This window comes from Theropithecus gelada, chromosome 8 (assembly GCF_003255815.1).
Source record: "Theropithecus gelada isolate Dixy chromosome 8, Tgel_1.0, whole genome shotgun sequence".
NCBI classification, from domain to species: Eukaryota; Metazoa; Chordata; class Mammalia; order Primates; family Cercopithecidae; genus Theropithecus; species Theropithecus gelada.
Genome location: NC_037676.1, coordinates 56,170,352 through 56,193,818, shown reverse-complemented (window position 1 = coordinate 56,193,818; position 23,467 = coordinate 56,170,352). Strand labels below are relative to the sequence as shown.

The 23,467-nt window shown below is 43.2% G+C and overlaps 2 protein-coding genes across 6 annotated transcripts in view; one reads left to right on the top strand and one right to left on the bottom strand.

Moving 5' to 3' along the window:
• Window positions 1–13,708, top strand: part of TCEA1 (transcription elongation factor A1) — an 81,298-nt gene extending 67,590 nt beyond the window's left edge. The window contains exon 11 of the mRNA XM_025393419.1: window positions 13,419–13,708. Within this exon, the coding sequence (XP_025249204.1) occupies window positions 13,419–13,466 (48 nt within the window). The 3' untranslated portion in view covers window positions 13,467–13,708. The remainder of the gene's footprint in view (window positions 1–13,418) is intronic.
• RGS20 (regulator of G protein signaling 20) overlaps window positions 5,206–23,467 on the bottom strand; it is a 108,194-nt gene continuing 89,932 nt past the window's right edge. For 2 of the 5 annotated variants that reach the window (XM_025393414.1, XM_025393416.1), the window contains 4 exons: window positions 22,343–22,491; window positions 13,407–13,490; window positions 10,214–10,448; window positions 5,206–6,235 (listed from right to left, as the gene is read on the bottom strand). In XM_025393414.1, coding sequence (XP_025249199.1) covers window positions 6,047–6,235; window positions 10,214–10,448; window positions 13,407–13,490; window positions 22,343–22,491 — 657 coding nt within the window. In that variant the 3' untranslated portion in view covers window positions 5,206–6,046. The remainder of the gene's footprint in view (window positions 6,236–10,213; window positions 10,449–13,406; window positions 13,491–22,342; window positions 22,492–23,467) is intronic. The other 3 variants (XM_025393415.1, XM_025393417.1, XM_025393418.1) reach the window with 3 other exon arrangements.

Here is a 23,467-nt window from a genome sequence, read left to right as displayed (position 1 = left end):
GGTTTGACAGAGTTACAAATTCCTCGGAAATAATGGAAGAATTATGTTGAACAGTGTTTAAGTTGAAGTCAATAAAAAGTAATAGTGAAGTATTACTATTTCACTCTGTTTTAGACTCTACAACATAGATATGTAGAAAAGGTGCATATGCCACTCAGACCTTCATGACTGTTCCTGAAAACTTGGTTTCTGCTGTCCCTTACCTGCTCCCTCTAAAGTTCCACTCTACCCAGTGAACTCCTATCATTTCTGTAAGATTTACCTCCTCCAAGTAACCTGACCTCCTAAGTCATACCTACATCCTGTGTTTGGGGGCCGTTTTTCACTGTTGCAGGAATAGTCTGCACAATATGGAAAGTGGAAAAAACAGCTTATAATCATGGCTATATTCGATAATCAATAGCTATTACTTAGTAGAGGTAGAGTTAAATTCTTGTGGGAAATATGTTCACTGCTGTGTCTCTAGCATCCAGAAGAATGCCTATCATATAGTAGGTGCTCATGAAATAGTTTTGCTTGGATATGTCTTTGTCAGTGTGTTACATGATGTTCTTGACTGTTCAAGAGCTAAGATATAAAGAAAAAAAAGAATGTTCCATGGGTTGGGGACCTGCAGAGGTAGAGTGGATAACTACTGGTTGGTCATGTTTTAGATACCAACTTTATTTTTATTTATTTTTTTGAGATGGAGTTTTGCTCTTGTTGCCCAGGCTGGAGTGCAGTGGCGTGATCTCGGCTCACTACAACCTCCACCTCCCAGGTTCAAGTAGTTCTCCTGCCTCAGCCTCCCGAGTAGTTGGGATTACAGGCATGTGCCTCCACGCCCAGCTAATTTTGTATTTTTAGTAGAGACGGGGTTTCTCCATGTTGGACAGGCTGGTCTCGAACTCCCAACCTCAGGTGATCCACCCGCCTCAGCCTACCAAAGTGCTGGGATTACAGGCCTGAGCCACCACGCCCGGCCTAGACTCCAACTTTAAAATAAGGAATGTAAGGAGTTAAGAGTATTGGGAGATCCCTTTTGGTGCTTTATTTCTGCAAAGTGATGCAACAGTTTCAGTGTACTCTTGTACTTGTTTGTCCTGTACTCTTGTACTTGTTGATCTAGCTGGAGGATGGAAATTGAAAGCACAAGGAGCTATCTCAGGTGACTTACCTTGTTCTGATTCCTCTCCCTGGATGCTATATAAAGATAGCTTATTTTTATTTTTCCCCTTAATGGCCATGATTTCAAAGAGACACATTTCGTATGTGCTGTCCCATACAGTCTGGTTAAATTGGTCCAAGTGTTTTTATACTTGAATGACTGAACTACTTTGAAATAAACGTTATTTGTGTGATAATGCCAATGTGAAAGTATAGCAGATATTAAAAAAGCACAAACTGAGAGCACTGGAGTTTGGACTGTGATAGCTATAGCTTCTGTCTCAGCATTACTGAACTCATTAATGAACTCAGCATTAGTTCCCAAATACTTTCCTAATTTATTTAGGGGCAATTTTGCCCCTTCTCCTCTCTACATGACTCCGGCGGGTCTCATTCACAGTGTCCCCCCTACCCCATGACCGTCCTTGAGATTCCCGTATGAACAGCTAAGTCAGCTTGAGCTGCGTTTGGGGCTCCCTGCAGCTTTTTGCCTACTACACGCAGAGATCCTTTGTGTATGATGAAGCCGAGGGGAGCTGAGAGATGGAGAGAGTCCTGATAATATCAGAGGTCTGGATCCAGCCATGTGGAAGCTAGAACTACTGTAGACTTCCTGTTTATGAAGGGAAAACATTTTCCTTTGTGTTTAAGCTAGTTTGAAACAGGTTGCTGTCACAAGCAAGTGAAAAAAATCTTAAATTATTTTGGGTGAATATTTGAGTTAAATAAAAGAGCTGATACAAAACATGAAAAGCTATGAGAATACTGCTAAGATTTCCAGTTAACCTGCAGAAGCAAAAGAGATCTGGGGGAGTGTTAAGGTTATGGGTTAATATCAGGCTGACTTATCTTAATATTTTGCTGATCTGTGCATCTTTTTCAATTTTTTTATTAAGAACAGGTAACATGAGATCTACCCACTTAACAAATTTTTATATTTATAAGCACGATGTTGTACAGCAGATCTCTAGCACTTACGTTACATAACTGAAACTTTATACCCATCGAACAGCAGCTCCCTACTTCCCCTCTCGCCAGCCCCTGGCAACCACCATTCTACTCTCTGCTTCTATGAGTTTAACTATTTTATGCAGTATTTGTCTTTCTTTCACTTAGCACAATGTCCTCAAGATTTGTCCATTATCCTGATTCATCCATTCTGTCACATATGGCAGGATTTCCTTATTTTTATGGCTAATATTTCATTGTACACACACACACACACATATATCGCTTTTTTTTTGAGATGAGAGTCTCAGCTTATAATGACTTAGATGATACATACTGTGCAGAATATTCTTGCAACATCGAAAAACGGCCCCCAAACACAGGATGTAGGTATGACTTAGGAGGTCAGGTTTCTTGGAGGAGGTAAATCTTACAGAAATGATAGGAGTTCGCTGGGTAGAGTGGAACTTTAGAGGGAGCAGGTAAGGGACAGCAGAAACCAAGTTTTCAGGAACAGTCATGAAGGTCTGAGTGGCATATGCACCTTTTCTACACTTCTATGTTGTAGAGTCTAAAACAGAAATGAGGCTAGCTAGGGAGGCAGTAGCCTGACTGCAGAGAGCCTTGCTTATTATGCTGGGCCAAGAACTCGGTATTTGACTCCAGGCAATCAGGAACTACTGAAAGATGTTAAGGAGTGGAAGCATGGTGACAAACAGAAATTTATGTGAGAATGACCACCCTGTAGGCATTTGAAAGATGGATTTGAATGGACTGAGACTAGAAGCAGGAGACCAGGAAGCTCTTTTGGCAATGATGCAGATAAGAGATGATGGGGGTCAGAAGAAAGAAAGAGACAGGTAAGAAATAGGAGGTAAAATTGGCGAGGCTGGGTGATTGTGTGTGGGAAGAGAAAAGGAGGGAAGAGTCACAGTTACCACTGGATAAGAACTTAGGTGACTGGCTGGGTCACTGGGCTGCAGGCAGGGCCAGGCTTTGGGGTGTGGAGGCAGTGGGGTCATGAGTCACAACCAAGCGCTGGTGTGTTTCACCCTCTGTGGGATACACCAGTGGAGATGGCCAGCTGGGGGCTGATTCTCAAGTCCAGGAGAAAGTCTTGACTGGATCCCAATTTGGTAGCCGTCAGTAGGTTGGTAGGTATTTTAAACAAGGGAATATGAGGACCAAGGGAGAACATACAGATTGGTAAGAAAAGGAAACCCAAGCCCATGCCTTAGGGGCCACCACATTTAATGGCCCGGTAATAACAGCAGTGACTAATGTGTAGCAAGTGCTCATTGTATTGTACATGGAGTGGCTTTAATCCTCAGCAACACCAGAAATTAGCACCATTATTATCCTCAATTTCACTGATGAGGAAGCAGACCCAGAAAGTCTGAGTTCCCACTGCCACATGGTCAGTAGGGGAGTCTGAGAATCTGATTCCAGAACCCAAGCCCTTAGCTGCTGTGCTCTTCTGCCTGGGAAGGAAACGAAGAAGAGAGAGAATATGGAGAACTGGGAGAGCACCTCAGAAGCTGAGGGAAGTGCTGTTTCAAGGAAGGAGTCATCCATGATCTCAGGAGCTGAGCAGCCCACTGAGCAGGCTGGGAAAACTGCGCTGTAGACTTGGCGGGGAGAGGCCTCCTTGGGCAGTTGAGGGCTCTGGAGCAGCTCAAGGTGAGAATGGGGAGATGAGGAAATGGAGACAGCAAGTGTGGGCTATTGTGAAAGGTCTGATGAGAAAGGGGGCGACAAGAGGCAGCTGTTACAGTGGAACACAGGTTTGTTTTTAACGGGAAATCAAGCGTGTTTACGGTGTGGGAAAAAGCCAAGGTGAACTCAGTGACACAGGAGGGTGGGGAGAAATTGCTGGAACAAAGCTCTATGTAAGAGTCTTCATTTACCACTGTTCACCACTGCCCCTCAAGACACTCTCATGCATTTGCTGCCATGTTTCCATATTCCCCGACTTGCTTCTTACCTGTATTGACGAGACGAATCCTGAATCTCCTTTGGGGCTCTCAGTTCTGTCTATCCTTGCAATGATTTACCCTCAGCTATCTTCTCATGCATAATTCTCCAGGCAATCTTACTCGCCTATGTGCTGAAAAACCCCAAAATCAACACGCCAGCCTAGACTCACCCACCCAGATTCCTCCATCCAACTGATGCCAACATGTCCTTTTATGTGTGTCTTCCCTCGTTCTCAGCACGTCGATTCCTTTGGGGTCGCTCAGTTGTGAATACTGTCGCATCCAGTTCCCTCCCTGCCTCCAACACATCCACGTTCTTCTTGTTCTCTGGATTTTGACTTTGGTGCCATCTCCACCAGAATCTTTCCGTAACCCTTTATGACTCCTGCAGCGCTAGCTGTGGTTCTTACTATATCAGAGTTGCTGCTGACATGTCTGTTTGCTTTTACTAAATGTAAACTACTAGAGGGCAGGGCTTATGTCTTATTCACAATTACATCCTTTTTCTTTAGTAAGAAATGAGATTGGAAAACTTAGAAGTACATGTAAGGGATTGACACTTCGAAAAGGAGAGGGCACATGGTTCTCTGGGACTGGACTGAGGGAGATGAGAATAGACACTGATCTGTATGTGTTTATAGGTTGCATGGGAAGTTGAGGGGCTTAGGGACACAATTTGCATAGTAGAGTAGGAGGTAAAATGGTTTCCTGAGAATGAAGGAGAGGGGCTTGGATTTGGGGATTGAGTGGAGTCATGAAGATACAGGCAGGCTATGGAGAGGCCAGGGAGGGAGAAGGACCCAGAGGAAAGCCATCCCCCTCGAGGGTGGGAGCACGGTGCCGCCTCCTGCAAAGTAGCTTCTTTCCCACTCCCCAGAGCGTCCTGGATTTTGAGTGTGTTTCCTGTTCCATGTAGAGATGGGTTTCTTCAGAACGGTCTAGGTCTACCAACCGGTATTTTTACCTGTAAGTTATGAAGTTCTTTTTACCTGTGAGAAGTTATTCTTTTTACCTATGATGAAAATAGTGGGCTCTAAGGACAGAATCGTAGTCTGGGAGCTAAAAGATACGCTGCACATATCCCTATTTTCTTAATCTTCTGTTTCCCAAATATGTACATATGGAAAAATAAAGATTGAGGTAAAATTCTTGTGCTTTATTTCTTTAAAGAATGAAAATGCCCATGTTTCTTTCAGTAATAAAAATGGAAATATGCTTATTTGACAGTTTTGTTGTGAACATGACCAAGTTATGAATTTTAAAATTCATTCTTTAGGTTGGCAAATTCTGATAATAAAATAACAGTAACTGTTTTCAACAAAAGAATTTTCTAAGCACTGCTTCTGTTACCAGACACTTGAGACTGATCCACTTCAGAGCACAGTGCTTTACATTAACCATGTAGAGATCCACACACACATATGTATCTCCATACATACATACATACTGTAAGATCAAGTGGAATGCTGTTTTTACATGTAGTGGTCACATCTTTATGAACTGTGAATTTGGGTCCTGTAATGGCACTGGTAAGTGAAGTATTCAAACCGAGCTTGATGGATGGAAGAGGTCGTTGAGAAACACCTGAATGTCTTTTCTTTGGGGAGAGAGTAATCAATTACCAAATTCATGCAAAACAAAAGTGGTTCCCTTTGCTCTGGCGGATGTACCTGCTCCGGGCAGCAAGGAGCCTTCTGTGTAGCCTTCGCCACTGACAACATGCTACTGTTACTGTAAATGCAAATACGCTATCTTTCTACAACAGCCATATCCCTTTTTTTTCCCCAAAAGTATCACTAAAGGTGGCTGCAATTTACATTGTGAATATATAGCAGTCTCTTGAAGGAATCATCTGTTATTAGAAGAGCCTGAGTATTACCCCAGCAGAAGATGCTACAACCTCTAAATTCCCTGTGCTAGATGAAGCCCATGAGTTCTTTTATTATTTTATTAATAATAAATATATTTGAAAAATCCTATGCTTCAATGGATTTCTCCGATAAGGACTGAAGCAAGTCCTTATAGACAGCAGAGTTCATGAATCGAGGATATGAGTCTCTGTGCATCAGGGTGTAAATCTGAAGTTGAGCATCATCGAATATGTGTTGGGATGGCTCCACCATGTTTCTGTTGATGACTTCTCTCACCCGGGAGTCTAAGCTCACCTGTCGACAGAAACGAGCAGGAGCTGTATTAGAGACTTTAGTTGTATCTCTATCCCAAACTCCTACAGCTTGTGGGGTTTTTTGTTGTTGTTGTTTTTGTTGTTTTTTTTTGTGTGTGTGTGGTTTGTTTTGTTTTGAGACAGTCTTACTCTGTCGCCCAGGCTGGAGCGCAGTGGCGCAATCTCAGCTCACTGCAGCCTCCGCCTCCCAGGTTCAAGCAATTCTCCTACCTCAGCCTCCCGAGTAGCTGGGATTACAGGCACCCACCACCTCACCCGGCTAACTTTTGTATTTTTGGTAGAGATGGGGTTTCTCCGTGTTGGCTGGTCTCGAACTCTTGACCTCAGGTGATCTGCCCGCCTCGGCCTCCCTAAGTGCTGGGATTACAGGTATGAGCCACTGCGCCCAGCCTTGTTGTGTTTTAAATATCCCAAACCAAACAAGATAATCCAAAAAATCCAAACTGCCAAAAGAGAAACCAAAAGCATAATCAACGCGGTTCTCAAATGTCGGTGGCATCAGCAGGCTCCAGAGGGCTTGTGAGAGCGGTTGCCGGGCCCCACCCCAGACTCAGTAGGTGCAGGGGCCCCTGATCGCTTGTCACTTCCCGCAAGTTCTAAGTGATGCTGGCGGGGCTCACACTGCTGCTTTGAAGAAAACAGGCAGCACAGACTGCCCCTTGCTCATTTCCTTATAACATGGGGGCTGATGCGTGGAGGCCCAGGCTTCCCCTGCTGGCCCACAGTGGCAGGGCTCTGGGGATGAGTGCTGGCCTGCCCAGAGGGTTGGGCACAGGGGTGAAGTAGGAAGTTGACTCAAAACCCTGGAAGGTTCCAATCACAGGGCCTGAGGGCAGACGATGCCTATGTTTAAATTCCAGCCCTGGCCGGGTATGGTGGCTCACACCTGTAATCCCAGCGCTGTGAGTTGGAAACCAGCCTTGCCAACATGGCAAAACCCCTTCTCTCTACGAAAAATAAAAAATATTAGCTGGGCATGGTGGCAGGCGCCTGTAATCCCAGCTACTCAGGAGGCTGAGGCAGAAGAATCGCTTGAACCTGGGAGGCGGAGGTTGCAGTGAGCTGAGACCGTGCCACTGCACTCCAGCCTGGGCAACAAAGCAAGACTCCATCTCAAAACAAACAGACAGACAAAACCAACCCTGTCACTGCATTGTTGTGGGGCCTAGGCAAGGTAAACTGTGTTCTAGTGAGCTCCTCCCCTGAAGTGGGTATGATGATGATGGTAGTGTCTTATGTTTTTGGTGATTTAATGACGAAGTGCTTGGATTTCACTAAGCCCGTAGATGTTGTTGATTGCTCTGATGTTTGGCTCTTCCTAGACAAGGTGATCTACCTGCCTTGGCCTTCCATAGTGCTGGGATTACAGGCGTGAGCCACCGTGCCCGGCCTGTGTTTTGGTTGTATAATACTTTAAAAGACTGATGAAAAACTTTGCCTTAAAAAAAAATCATGACAAAATAAAAATATGTGGAAGCCATAAATTAAAGAACAAAAATTATCTTGCTCTTTATTAGCCCCAAATGAAAATAACTTTCTGGACTCAGTATTCAAACATGTCAACTGAATATTACCAATTTAACAACATGAACTTAAGAAAGCAAAATGTAGCAACGCAAAATTAAGTAAGCCAACGACCCCACCACCTGGTCTGCCTACACCAGGCATATGGGAGTCATTTGAGACGGTGGGTTTGCCTCAAATCCAACCCTTCCTCTCTAGCGTCTTTGGCTGGCCTAGCTAGCCCCTTGCCACGTCCCTTTGGGCTCCTGAATTGGTTTTCTAAAGTCTTCTGCCCCTCATCTTCTCCAAATCCATTCTGCAGCCCTATTGGTCTTTCAAAAATCAAAATTCAATGATACAAATGGGCTAAAATCCAAGGGCTTCCCAAGATAAAAATCCGGACACTTTGGCATGATGCCAAAACCTCTCCATGCTCTCTGACCCCTTATCTCTTAAGTCTCCTCCCGCTGCCTGCCCCCAGCCCTAATAGTTTGGTAAGCACCCTCCCCTTCCGGCACAACAATCTATGTACACTTGCAGTGATCGCACAACTTCATGCTCTTCTCCTGGACTCGCCTGGGCCTGTCTCCTGGGATGTCGCCATCCTGCTATGTTTGTGGAAATTTCCTTTTCACTATCCTTGGTCCATCTGTAGCCTCCTTGAGTATTTTTCTCATTCTCACCCACCCGTTTGTGGATGGCTCACCCCCGAGCCCCAGTGAGTGCTGAGCGTGTGGCCAGGGGTCCTGGTCTGTCTGCCCACATCTCCAGGAGCGCCATGACAGGAGAGGCCCTGCTTCTTCAACCTGACATTCCTGTCAGCACATAGTAGGAAATAACCAATAGTTTTATAATTAGAGCTGCAGGGCACCCAATTGTGAGAACAATCTGACCTCCTAAATTTTATTATTATTATTTTTTTGAGGTGGAGTTTTGCTCTTGTTGCCCAGGCTGGAGTGCAATGACGCAATCTCTACTCACTGCAACCTCCGCCTCCCAGGTTGAAGCGATTCTCCTGCCTCAGCCTCCTGAGTAGCTGGGATTACAGGTGAACGCCACCACACCCGGCTAAGCTTTTGTATTTTTAGTAGAGAAGGGGTTTCACCATGTTTGGCCAGGCTGGTCTCGAACTCCTGACCTCAGGTGATCCATCTGCTTCGGCCTCCCAAAGTGCTGGGATTACAGAAGTGAGCCACTGTGCCAGGCCTGACCTCCTACATTTTAGATCTGAAGTAACTGAAACTCTGACAGGTGGAAACTTGCACAATCTCATTCAACTGATAATTTCTTGAATGTGAAAAGGCCAGCCTGGGGAACACCTTTTCCGCATCAGTATCACATCTGTGATGCTGCTGCCCTGTAACATCAAGATACCTAAAGACAATATTTTTCTCAGAATAACCAGATAATTTTATTTAAAGGAACTTCTTAGGGTGTAATGTTTGTAAACAGTGTTCACCATCAAATGCAGACTCCAGGGGATACTTTTTCCAGAAAAATGCACAAAAGTTTTCACAGATTTCAGAGGACACTTGCAGCCCCTCTGCAGGTCCACAGTCAAAGGGATCTGAATACTGTGAATGAGGGTGCAGCTGTTTGGTCATGTTCAGCTTGACCCAGAACAGCAACTGCAAAATGTAGAAAACAGCTGCACCCGCATTCACGGTATTCAGATCCCTTTGACTGTGGACCTGCAGAAGGGCTCCAAGTGTCCTCTGAAATCTGTGAAAACTTTTGTGCATTTTTCTGGAAAAAGTTAAAAGTAATGGCGAGGCCAGGCACAGTGGCTTATGCCTGTAATCCCAGCACTTTGGGAGTCCAAGGTGGGTGGATCATGAGGTCAAGAGATCAAGACCATCCTGGCCAACATGGTGAAACCCTGTCTCTACTAAAAATACAAAAATTAGCCAGGCGTGGTGGTGCGTACCTATAATCCAACTACTCTGGAGGCTGAGGCAGAAGAATCGCTTGAACCCGGGAGGCAGAGGTTGCACTGAGCCAAGGTCGTACCATTGCACTCCAGCCTGGGCGACAGAGTGAGACTCTGTCTCAAAAAAGAAAAAAAGAAAAAAAAGATGATTACTTTTGTTTAGTTTTTTGAGATGGAGTTTCGCTCTTGTCACCCAGGCTGGAGTGCAGTGGCGCAATCTCAGCTCATTGCAACCTCTGCCTCCTAGGTTCAAGTGATTCTCCTGCCTCAGCCTCCCAGGCAGCTGGGATTACAGGTGCCTGTGACCACACCAGGCTAATTTTTGTATTTTTGGTAGAGACGGGGTTTCACCATATTGTCAGGCTGGTCTCCAACTCCTGACCTCAGGTGATCTGCCCGCCTCAGCCTCCCAAAGTGCTGGGATTACAGGCGTGACCCAACGTGCCCGACGTGTGGCAGTTGCTTTTGCACCAAGTTAATACTTTTACCATCAGCCTTGGGAGAAGGCATTTCGTGGTCACATACCTCCTTAGGAGAAAGTATAGAAATGTAGTCTTCATAGATTATCCTTGCTTTCTCTTCAATAATGTTTTTATTAGCTTCCTTTTTCAGTTCCTCACAGGCCATCCAGAAGAGCATATTTTCTTCACTGAATTCTGTTCGGAGGAATTCACGGAATGCATTCCTTCCTGCTGGAGTGACCATTAATTTGTCGAATGACTGAGCCCAGGCGTTGACTTCTTCCAGAGTAGGAGCAGGGCTTCGTGGAGACCAAAAGAGAGGGGGCATAGGGGAACTGTTAGTGGTAGTTAATTGGAATTTCATCGTTAGAAATGTATCTTTTCCTCCTCCAAGAATGAAAAATATATGCATTTAGGCCCTTTTAGGAAGGGGAAGAGCTGTTCTCCTTTCTTCAAGCCTTTGGGAAAAACACATGAATATGATACTTTCACATTGTTTGCTGGATTGCATACCAAAAGACTTGCAAACCAAGTTGCTATAATAACTGCTAAGAACATGCTTGTTTACAACTGGGCACATCTTGCAATATTTTAAAAACTATAAATGTAAAGAAAAATCCTACAACCATCTGACCCAAAACTTCCTAATCACCTGTGATGAGTTCTGTACTACAACAGAACTAAGTCAGGTTTGACAACATTAAACCTCTAGAACAACAGAGCAAGTGTCTGCTTAATGTATTTTAAAATTATGTAATATTTGAGAAAGAGAATATATGTAATATAAATGCAAGTTATAAATGCCACCGCTGTACTGTCCAAAGGTGACAACAAAATGAACACTTTTTTTTTTTTTTTTTTTTGAGAGTCTCGCTTTGTTGCCAAGGCTCAAGTGCAGTGGGGTGATCACAGCTTACTGCAGCCTCGGCTTACTATGCTCATATGATTCTCTCTCCTTGGCCTCCCAAGTAGCAGGGACTACAGGCAGGTGCCACCATGCCCAGCTAATTTTTTGTATTCTTTGTAGAGTCAGGTCTTACTATGTTGCCTAGGCTGGTCTCAAACTCTTAGGCTCAAGCGATCCACCCACCTTGGCCTCCCAGAGTGCTGGGATTACAGGTGTGAGCCACTGCGTCCGACTCACTTTTTAAAAAAAATTACAAACATTTAAAAAATATAATTAGGGGGTACAAGTGCACTTTTGTTACATGGATACATTGCACAGTGGTGAAGCCTGTGTTTTTAGCGTAGCCATCAATGGGATAGTGTGCATTGTAATCATCAGGTAATTTCTCATCCCTTACCTACCTCCCACCCTCCCATCCACCTTTCCCAGTCTCCAGTGTAAATGAACACTTATGAATGGGCCATTTTCCTTAAGAACCAGAACAGCACTGACAATGTTGCATTTATTTTGGTGCTACTTCTACTTGCTAGTGTCTCCCGGCTTCGTCCCCTAGGGAACTGCTATACTTGATTTTGGGGTTACCCCCTTGAGTTAATTCTTTCTTCTGTCATAATTATATCGAGATCAGAAAACATAGCTTAATAATGATCCTTAATATCTCTTTTATTTTGTTTCCATAGTTTTAAATGTATGTATGTAACCCTGAAAAATGTAGTCTTTAGTTTTTATTTATTTATTTATTTAATTTTTTTAAGACAGAGTCTCTCTGTCACCCAGGCTGGAGTGCAATGGCATGATCTCGGCTCACTGCAACCTCCGCCTCCCAGGTTCAAGCGATTCTCCTGCCTCAGCCTCCCGAGGAGCTGGGATTACAGGTGCTCACTACCACACCCGACTACTTTTTTGTATTTTTAGTAGAGACGGAATTTCACCATGTTGGCCAGGCTGGTCTGGAACTCCTGACCTCGGGTGATCCACCCACCTTGGCCTCCCAAAGTGCTGGGATTACAGGTGTGAGCCACTGGTAAGTATAATGCAAATATTCTGAAATCTGAAAAAATCTGAAATCTGAAACATTTCTAGTTCCAAGCATTTTGGATAAGGGATACTCAAACTATTTCAATCTCCTTGTTACATGGGTCTTTTTGGATACTTTCAGGTTCACTAATTATTTATTTAGCTGTATCTAATCTTCTATTTCAATCATCAATTTTAAAACAATTTGAACAATAATATTTCATTTTTAAAACGTCTATTTTGTTTGTTTTCAAATCTTCCACGTCATTTTTTTAAAGAAATGTGTTAACAGGCTGGGCACAGTGGCTCATGCTTGTAATCTAGCCCTTTGGGAGGCCGAGGCGGGCGGATCGCCTGAGGTCAGGAGTTCGAGACCAGCCTGGCCAACATGGTGAAACCCCATCTCTACTAAAAATACAAAAATTATCCAGGTGTAGTGGTGGGTACTTGTAATCCCAGCTACTTGGGAGGCTGAGGCATGAGAATCACTTGAACCCGGGAGGCAGAGGTTGCAGTGAGTCAAGATTGCACCACTGCACTCCAGCCTGGGCAACAGAGCTAGACTCCATCTCCAAAAAAAAAAAAAAAAAGAAATGTGTTAACAGTGTTTACTCTCTTAGAGGTTAGATCACTTTCTTTACTTATATACCATTTAATTTTTGGCAAGCATCTATAGCTTTTTTTTTCTCCCTCTCCCTTTCATTTTATTATTTATTTATTTATTTATTTATTTATTGAGATGAAGTCTTGCTCTGTCTCCTAGGCTGGGGTGCAGTGGTGCAGTCTTGGCTTACTGCAACCTCCGTCTCCGAGGTTCAAGCAATTCTTCCTGCCTCAGCCTTCTGAACAGTTGGGATTACAGGCCTGTGCCACCATGCCCCGCTAATTTTTGTATTTTAATGAAAAGGGGTTTCACCATGTTGGCCAGGCTGGTCTCAAACTCCTGACCTCGGTGATCCACACACTTCGACCTTCCAAAGTGCTGGGATTACAGGTGTGAGCCACCGTGCCCGGCCACCGTTTATTATATAACATACTTTTATTTTTAAAAGTATATTATATAAAAATAAAATAATATGTTTTGTTAGGAAGCATCTATTTGTATTTGCAATTAGCAAAGGGATTAGACTAATAATAGAACTGATTTCTGTCCCTGTCACATGATGAATTAAAAGGAATTCTGCAGGGGAGGAATGTGAGGCCACATAATGATTGGATGTTACTAAATTGCAGTTAGAGAAAGTGTGCGTTCTGTTGAAACATACAAGGCAAAGAAAAGAAAGAGGTTAGTATTTCTGTTAGTTTAGTGAGGCAAAAAAACGTGCAATTTCACCTTTCTTCCCAGGTTGGAAGGTCTGCTCTGAGTTCGTGGGAAGCTATTGTGGGCCTCTGATCTTCCTGGTTTCTGACAGTGAGACTGCAAAAAAAAAGACATTCACATGTTGACAGCTCAGTCTCTGCCAAGAAAAGATTTTTTACAAATATTTTAAAGATAACTTCAGATCCCGAAGTATTAATAGAATTTCTTCCTCTGCTTGGAAAAGAAAATGACCCCAGTTAGTTTTCCCAAGCTAACCAAAAGCATGACAGTAAGATACTAGAAATGTAAATTATAACATTGTGGTTTCTACTATTGAGAAATAGTTAGAAATTATTGTGTTCAATTATACTTAGAATAATGATTTTTTAAATAAAAACAGATTCATTAGAAAATAGTAAAAAAGGGTTGGGCATGGTGGCTCATGCCTGTAATCCCAGCACTTTGGGAGGCCAAGGCAGGAGGATCACTTGAGGCCAGGAGTTTAAGACCAACCTGGGCATCATAGCAAGACCCTGTCTCTATTTAATACAAAAATTAAAAAAATGAAAGTAGTAAAAAGTAAGACTGTCAGGAATGTTACGGGGTTTCATTTCATTTTTTGTATCTTAAAAAAGTATACATCCTCTAGGCTTTGTTTCCAGTCAAAATGGAGGCTTCATATATTTATAGGCACATATACAAAAGTAGTAGAGAAAACTAGGAAAGTGCATAATCAAAATCTATGTATTTCTCTAAAGAGTTTGTTTTCTTATACACATTCTGTACATTTGTCTGTAAACTTATTCCAAGTATTTTTGTTGTTACTGTAAATGGAATTTATACTTTTATCTCATCTTTTAACTGGTTATTGTTTGCAATATGAATGCTATTTTTTTTTTTTTTTTTTTTTTTTGAGACGAAGTCTTGCTCTGCTGCCCAGGCTGCAGTGCTGTGGCACTATCTCAGCTCACTGCAAACTGCCTCCTGGGTTCAAGTGATTCTTGTGCCTCAGTCTCCTGAGTAGCTGGGACTACAGGCATGCACCAACACGGCCGGCTAATTTTTGTATTTGGTTTCACCATGTTGGCCAGGCTGGTTTTGAACTCCTAACCTCAAGTGATCCACCCACCTGGACCTCCCAAAGTGCTAGGATTACAGGCATGAGCCACCGCGCCGGCCACTTTCTTAATCACTTGATTGAGCTATCATTCATATGCCGCCAAGTTTATCTGTTTAGAGTGTACAATTCAGTGGTTTTTAGTATACTCACAAAGTTGTGCAACCATCCCTGCCATCTAATTCCAGAACATTGTCATCACCCCCAAAAGAAACCCCACCAGTAAGCAGTCACCGCTTATCACCGGTATCTCCCCACTCTACCAGCCCTAGGCAAGCACGAATCCGCTTCCTGTCTCTATAGATCTGCCCGTTCTGGAACCTACGGTATGTGATCTTTGCTGGCTGTCTCCTTTCACTTGGCATAATGTTTTTGCACTTAACCCATGCCGTAGCATGTATCGGCACTTCGTTTCTTTTTCCAGTTGAATAACATCTCATTGTTTGGATAGACACATCACATTTCGTTTATCCATTCATCAGCAGATAGACATTCGAGTTGTTTCCACATTTTGGCTGCATGAATCATGCTGCTATGCACATTCCTGTGCAAGTACGTGCAAACATATATTTGTGTTTCTTATTCCTTAAGTAAAAACCTCGGAGTAGAACTGCTGAGTCATATGGTAACTTGAGATTTAACATTTTGAGGAACTCCCAAACTATTTTACAAAGCAATTGCACCATTTCACATGGTAATATTTGAGGGATCTAATTTCTCCATGTCCTTGCCCACAGTTACTGTTGTCTTTTTTATTCTAGCTTCGTAAGTGGGTGTGAAGTGGTATTTCATTGTGGTTTTGATTTGCATTTTGCTAATGACTACTGATGTGGAACATCTTTTCATGCATTTACTAGCTCTGTGTACCTCTTCTTTGGAGAGATGTGTATTCAGATCTTTTGACTATTTCTAAATTGATTTATTTGCATTTTATTATTGAAATGGAAGTGTTCTTTATTTTAAGATCTGAGGCCTAAAGAATATTACTTTAATGATAGTTTTATATCCTTCCTATTTCTGAATTCTTCTGTATTTGTATCAGTTACAGCTATAATTCTCTTGGGATTTCATCTGCAAACAGGAAGAATTTTACCTTTTTATTTCCAATTCTCAGGCCTCTAATTGTTTTTCTTGTCTAATTAGCTAACACCTAAAATACATTTTTTTTTTGAGACAGGGTCTTGCTCTGTTGCCCAGGCTGGAGTGCAGTGGCGTGATTTCAGCTCACTACAACCTCCGCCTCCTGGGTTCAAGCGATTCTCTTCCCTCAGCCTCCTGAGTAGCTGGGATTACAGGTGCACGCCACCACGCCCGGCTAATTTTTGTATTTTTAGTAGAGATGGGGTTTCACCATGTTGGTCAGGCTGGTCTCGAATTCCTGACCTTGTGATCTGCCCACCTCGGCCTCCCAAAGTGTTGGGATTACAGGCATGAGCCATCACGCCCGGCCAAATACATTGTTAAATAGTAGTAGAGATTGTGGACATTTCACCTTATTTATGATTTTAGCAGGAATGCTCTTAGCATCCTATCAACTTAAAAATGGATGTTATCACTGACAACTGGGATTTTCTTTATCTTGTTGCTGCTGTATTTTCTATATTCTTTATTATATCTTTTCTTAACACTTTATTTTATAAAAGTTTTTCAGTCTGTTTTTAGCACATCTGTTTTATAAATTTTCAGTGTGTGTATGTGTGTGTGTGTGTGTGTGTAGCTCTGTTTTTCTTTAAAGGCAAAATCATTAGAAATGCAGGAACCCTTTTGACTTCCTTCTTTCATGATGTCAGGGCTAAAAAGTTTCAGTAAATAATGGCTTCTTTAAAAAAAAATCCAACCAAAAAAAACTTGAGAGGCATCTGAGTGGTACGCTGTCTGCATGACTTCCAAGGCTTCTTTTGTAAGCAGAACACATTACTGCTCAGTGGGTATGAAAAACCAGAGAAAAAAAGAGATGAGTTTGACAGGAGATTCCTCAGAGAACCAGAAGCTCTACTGCAAACTAAATAATGCAAACTTATTTAAGCTTTGATATACTTTTTGCCTCATTTCAAGTAAGAATGTTTTAAAGAGACAATGTGTTTTTGAAAACGAGAAGAATTTTTTTTTGTGAAGTTTTCTTTACCTTGGTCCACTGCTATTATTACAGCAGAACTAGATGATGTCTATAGTAGCTCGCTGTGTTTTAGGAATTTTCAGTAAAAGAAGACCCACGGCCAGATACATTTGGGTAAAATTTTGAGTGATAAAGAGAAAACTTACTAGAAAGGAAAAAAAACTTTATATTCAAGAAAACAAGAATCAGCATGCCTTCCCTTATAACACTAAATACTGGAAGGCCTTACAGCAAAATGTTGAGAAAGATTCACAAGTACTTAGAAAACAAATTGCCATTTACCTTTCTTGAAAATTGACTTGACACTGTATATTAATATGGATAAATCTCAAAAGTGTGGTTAAAAAAAAAAGGAAATTCACTACTTAAACAGTTGAAGTTTGCTCTGTACTTTTCCCATCTCATTTCTTCCTCTCTTTACCCTAGAGAGAGCCAGCATTTTTAACTTACTGTTTACCATTCCAATTCATAGTTATGCTACTATATTATATTCATAAACATATTTTTAAACATAGTATTAATGTAATTATGTAACATATATTGCTTTGTAATTTGTTTTTTTTCCCTCTAGCATATGAATTTATTTATTTCTGAGACAAGGTCTCACTCTGTTGCCCAGGCTGGAGTGCAGTAGCATGATCATAGCTCACTGCAGCCTTGAACGGGGTTCAAGTGATCCTTCCACCTCAGCTTCTAGAGTAACTGGGACTACAGGCACATGCCACCATGCCTGGCTAACCTTTTTTTTTTTTTTTTTTCAGTGGAGACATGGTCTTGCTATGTTGCCTCAGCTAGTCTCGAACTCCTGGGCTCAAGCAATCTTTCTGCCTTGGCCTCCCAAAGTGCTGGGATTAGAGGCGTGAGCCACCATGCCTAACCTATTTATTTGTTTAGTTTTGTTTTTCTAGTATATGAATTTAAATGCTGTATGGTAGTGGATTGTATAACTATACCACAGTATATTCATCCATTCTCCTGTCTATGCCCTTTAGAACCATTTTCAATTTTTCTCACTCAGATGAATGCTGTAGTGAATCCTCTCATACATGTCTCCTTTTATTGCAGGGGTGTGAGAAGTTTTTCCAGGGTATAAGTTTTCCTTTTCTTTCTTTTTTTCTTTTTTTTGTTTTTCAGACAGAGTCTCACTCTGTTACACACAATGGAGTGCAATGGCACAATATAATTCACTGCAGCCTCAACCTCCCTGGGCTCCAGCGATCCTCCCACCTCAGCCTCCCGAGTAGCTGGGACTACAGGTGTGTGCCACCATGCCTGGCTAATTTTTGTGTTTTATTTATTTATTTTTTTGAGATGGAGTTTTGCTCTTGTTTGCCTAGGCTGAAGCGCAATGGTGCAATCTCGGCTTACCGAAACCTCTGCCTCCCAGGTTCAAGCGATTCTCCTGCCTCAGCCTCCTGAGTAGCTGGGATTATGGGCATGTGCCACCATGCCTGGTTAATTTTGTATTTTTAGTAGAGATGAGGTTCTCCATGTTGGTAAGGCTGGTTTCCAATTCCCGACCTCAGGTGATCCACCTGCTTTGGCCTCCCAAAGTACTGAGATTACAGGCATGAGCCACCACGCCCAGCCAATTTTTGTGCTTTTTGTAAAGACGGTGCTTCACCATGTTGCCCAGGCTGTTCTCGAGCTCCTGGGCTCAGGTGATCTGCCAGGGTATAGGTTTTTTTTTTTTTTTTTTTTTTTTTGAGACGGAGTCTCGCTCTGTCGCCCGGGCTGGAGTGCAGTGGCGCGATCTCGGCTCACTGCAAGCTCCGCCTCCCGGGTTCCCGCCATTCTCCTGCCTCAGCCTCCCAAGTAGCTGGGACTACAGGCACCCGCCACCTCGCCCGGCTAATTTTTTTGTATTTTTTTAGTAGAGACGGGGTTTCACCGTGTTAGCCAGGATGGTCTCGATCTCCTGACCTCGTGATCCACCCGTCTCGGCCTCCCAAAGTGCTGGGATTACAGGCTTGAGCCACCGCGCCCAGCCAGGGTATAGGTTTTAAAAGGGTGTATATTTAACTTTCATTTTTCTGATCCTTGTTGGTAGGAAATACAAGCAGATTATTTTCTGTTCCATTTCATTTGCTGACTCTTTTGGTTCTTATTTATTAATGTATTTTAATGTTCTTTATCCTAGATATGAATTACTTGTTAATTGCACTGTAACTATCTTATCTGAGTATGTTTTATCTTTTCGTTTTATTTTTAGTATCTTTTGTTAAACATATTTTAAGAATAGCTTTATTAAGATATAATCTGGCTGGCCTGATGGCTCACACCTGTAATCCCAGCACTTTGGAAGGCTGAAGCGGGCAGATCACCTGGGGTCAGGAGTTCGAGACCTGTCTGGCCAACATGGAGAAACCCCATCTCTACTAAAAATACAAAAATTAGCTGGGCGTGGTGGTGTGCACCTGTAATCCCAGCTACTTGTGAGGTTGAGGCAGGAGAATCGCTGGAACCCGGGAGGCTTAAGTTGCAGTGAGCCGAGATCGCACCACTGCGCTCCAGCCTGGGTGACAGAGCAAGATTCCACTGCAAAAAAAAAAAAAAAAAAAAAAAAGATATGATTTGCATACTATACAAGTTGCCAAATTGAACCGTATAATTCCATGGCTTTTAGTATATTTACAGAGTGGTATAACTATTGCCATGATGTTGGAACATTTCATCATCCCCGGAAAGAACTCTACACATGAGCAGTAACTCCATCTTCCTTACTCATAGGCAACTGCTAATCTACTTTCTGTCTCTTTGAATTTACCTATTCTGGACGTTTCATGTAAGTGGAATAATAAAATATGTGGTCTTTCATATCTAGTTTCTTTCACTTAGCATAATGTTTTCACAGTTCATGCTATATTTTGGCGGTGTCAAGGCTTCATTCTTTTTTTTTTTTTTTTCCGATACAGAGTTTCGCTCTTATTGCCCAGGCTGGAGTGCAATGGTGCGATCTCAGCTCATTGCAGCCTCCATCTCCTGGGTTCAAGTGATTCTCCCACCTCAGCTTCCCAAGTAGCTGGGATCACAAGCATGCACCACCACGCCTGGCTAATTTTTTGTATTTTTTTTTAGTACAGACGGGGTTTCACCATGTTAACCAGGCTGATCCTGAACTCCTGACGTCAGGTGATCCGCCCACCTCGGCTTCCCAAAGTGCTGGGTCACTCATTCCCTTTTTTTTTTTCTTTTTTTTTTTGAGATGGAGTCTCACTGCTGCCCAGGCTGGAGTGCAGTGGCGTAATCTTGGCTCACTGCAACCTCTGCCCCCTGGGTTCAAGTAATTCTCCTGCCTCAGCTTCCTGAGTAGCTGGGATTACAGGTGCCTGCCACCGTGCCTGACTAATTGTTGTATTTTTAGTAGAAACGGGGTTTCACCATGTTGTCCGGGGTGGTCTCGATCTCTTGATCGGCCTGCCTTGTGATCCTCCTGCGTCGGCCTCCCAAAGTGCTGGGATTACAGGCGTGAGCCACCGCACCCAGCTGATTTTTTGTAAAGGTGGGAATTGATTTTTGTACATGGTGCCATGTAGGAATATAAATATATTTTTATATATTTGGATACCAAGCAGGATGACCAATTTTCCTGGTTTGCCTAGGGTTTTCAGGTTTTCTGGGCTGTGGGACTTTTCAGTGCTAAAACTGAGAAAATCCTATCAGTGGGGATGAGTTGGTACCCAAACACCAAGTATCCTGCTATTTACTGAATAGTTCGTTTTCTCCTTTGCTGATGCCACTTTTGTCACGTGTTGGTAAGGTTTTCTAGATTTATTGTCTTTCACTGATGTTAAAACGATAGGGTGTATTTTTGGACTAATTATGAATAACATTACTTTTGAAAGAAAATTTTCTTATAATAATTTTTTCTAAGAAAGTCTGAATTATTTGATTTGTCTGTCATTGACATGAGACTGTTTACAGCTTTGGTTTCACACTTTTTTAACACAAAATTCAGTGCCCCATTTTATATCAATATTTGACCCCGTTGTAGCTACGACTGTTACTTGTTTCCTGGGTCTTTCCTCTGGGTTCCCTTTTATCCCTCTGAACTAGGCCCTTTCTTCAGTTCTTTTAGGTTTGCAGGCAATAAACTTGGTTGGCCTTCGTATGTCTGAGAATGTCTTATTTTACCCACACTCTTGAATTATGGTTTGACTTAGTTTTCAGTTACTTTTCTCCAGCACTTTGAAGACATTGCTCTATTGTCTCTTCTACACACACCTAAGTGCTACAGAAGTGTTGGCCACGGTGGTGATGATAGTGTCTAGGTACAGATTATTTTATTTGTCCTACTTGTTACCTATAGGAGGAGCCTGCTCTGGGACATGCCCCGCCCTCTAGCCTTACACTATCCCGGGACAATATGCTGTTCAGGTCAGCATGTCAGCCGCCTCCCCCACCCTGCGCATGAGGCAGCAGAGAAAGGAAGAAGGGGAAGGTTTGAACATCAGCTGGAGTCTCACCTGCACTTGGACATCCTGCACATCTCTAGGAGGATCGTCTCGTTTCTGCACTGAGACCTACTGGCAGAGTGAGAATACAGGCCCCTAAACGCAGTCTGGCCACCACTGGTGTCTTCCTCCTCTAGGGCAGGCCCTGGACACCCACGCATTTCCTCTGCCCACCACCAGCGCCTCTCCTCTGGCTTCCTGCAGAGCTGTCCAGAGTCCTACCAGGGCTGAAGTCTCACCTTGACACTGCCTAGCTCTTGTCAGCCCCGGCCACATGTTTCCTCTTGCTGTGGGAATGAAGAGACCATCAGTATCCGGATCCCCCTGGTGGATGTTCTACTGCTGTGTTCCTTCCACCAGATTGGAACTTCTTGGAAATGAATAGCAGCCTGAGTTGGGCAGGAGCCACCAAACTTCCCCGGGCATTTCATTTTCAACCTCCAATCTCCTTCCCAGGGATCAGTTCTGTTAGTTCCATTTCGCGGTTGGTGATCAGTCCAGTATCAGTTTTTCTTCTTTTCCACAGGACAGTGAGGTCTTGGTCTAACTTATTGCCAAGCCTACATAAATTTAGGATGATTTGATTGCTGAAAATGGTTCACAGATTTGGCTGGCACTAAGCACTTTTCATATCCAAGATTCCAAAGATGTAACTTAAAGTTCCCATGATTTTTAGGTGTAAATTATCTCCTTTTCTCCAGACCTTTAACAGCTACTCAAAGGGTCACGGATGTTTTACATCCTTTTTAAAGCAATGACTGTCTGTGTGTCTTTCTCTACCCAGTAAGTTAGCATATATTTTAATATTTGTCTCTATTTGAAACACATATTTTGACATTTCTCTTTATTACAAAACAAAATTTATGAAATGGAAGCAGCAGAAGGTAAAATCCAGGCTCCCTTTACTTCATCGTCCTAACCTTTAAGACCCATCTTAGATCCTAAGCCTTCATTACCCCAGGAGTGCCCCTAGTTCAATTCTTTCTAACCATTTCTGCCCAAATGTTGATAGTCGTGAACCGCCTGAGGTTGTTCTTTAGTTGTTTAACACACGGTGGCCTGATTTGAGGGATCTGAGCATAAGCCCCTTAAGAGGCAGTCAGATGTAGCCTGTTGTTATTTCTGGGGTGTCCCTCTGTGTCAGGCATACAGTAGTTGCTTAAAAAACACTTACTGAATTAACCGTAAGCTACCACCACTATTCACAGGTGCCACTTCCCAGTCAGGAGCACATTACACTTCCCAGTCAGGGGCACATTAATTAAAAAGTCTGAAACCTTACCATGAGCAGCTACAACAGCAGCACCAGCAGAAGCAGCATGCGTTGGACCCGCGACTCCCCGCTCCGGGCTGGCCTGGGGCGGCGCCTGGTGCGTCCTGGGCGAGGGGCATCTGCCGCTTCCGCATCTCCATCCGCTCTGATCCCATCGGCTGCAAGAGGGAGAGGAACAAAGCGGGAGGGGGTTCCAGCGTTATGAAGGCGTAAGCCCAGGGAGTCAGCTGTCTGGATCACTGAACAGATACAGTGCGACTATATTCAGGTCATTTTTGCTACTTCTCGTAAAATTTAGTGCTTAGAATCTTAGGATCAATTAATGTATCCAACATGTAATGCTTATCCTCTGGCAAGCACTGAGATACATTCCAGGGATAAGCTAGCAGATGGAAGGCCCCGCCTTAGGCGCTCACAGTTTAGTAAAGGAGACAGAAACGCACACGCACTGAAGACTCCGCAGGCAGTGCTACGCAGGGCCGTTCCCAGCTCCGGGCATCCCTGTGGCCTGAACCAAAGAGGGGCAGGGATGGTGGCAGCTTCATGACGCTGCCCATGAGGCCAACACGCAAATATGGGAGGAGGTCAACATGGGAAGGGCGGCCCGGCTAATACAGCAGACTGAGGAGAGGTCAGAAGAGGAGGGGAGTCCTGGAGGCCAGAGTGACCAGAGTCACGTCTTTCCTAGCTGCGTCACCTTGCAGAAGTGATCGAAATTGGGATGTAGAAGCATTCAGAACCCCGCCTGGTATAGAGTAATTGCTCAATTATTCCCAGGAAGCCAGGCAGGAGAGCCAGACGGTGGCCTGCCCAGACCTGTCTTGCCATACCAGGGACGGTCACCCTCACCTACTTCAGTGGAGGCCAAGCCATACGACACAAAATATCTGTGCCCTTCAGCCTCTGCCCTGTTGTTGGGGACTCCAAGAATGTGAAAGAAGAGAGAGAGAGAAGCAGCAAGAGAAGCAAGAAATTGCTAAGCCCATTTTACGTTGGATACTATCACTTGATGGAGCTAATTGCAAGCTAATATCATGGACACACACATTAAAGAACCATAAACAGGACTTTGGAATTAATTTCTGGATCTATTATTCTTTTTTTTTTTTTTTTTTTTTTTTTTTTTTTTTTTGT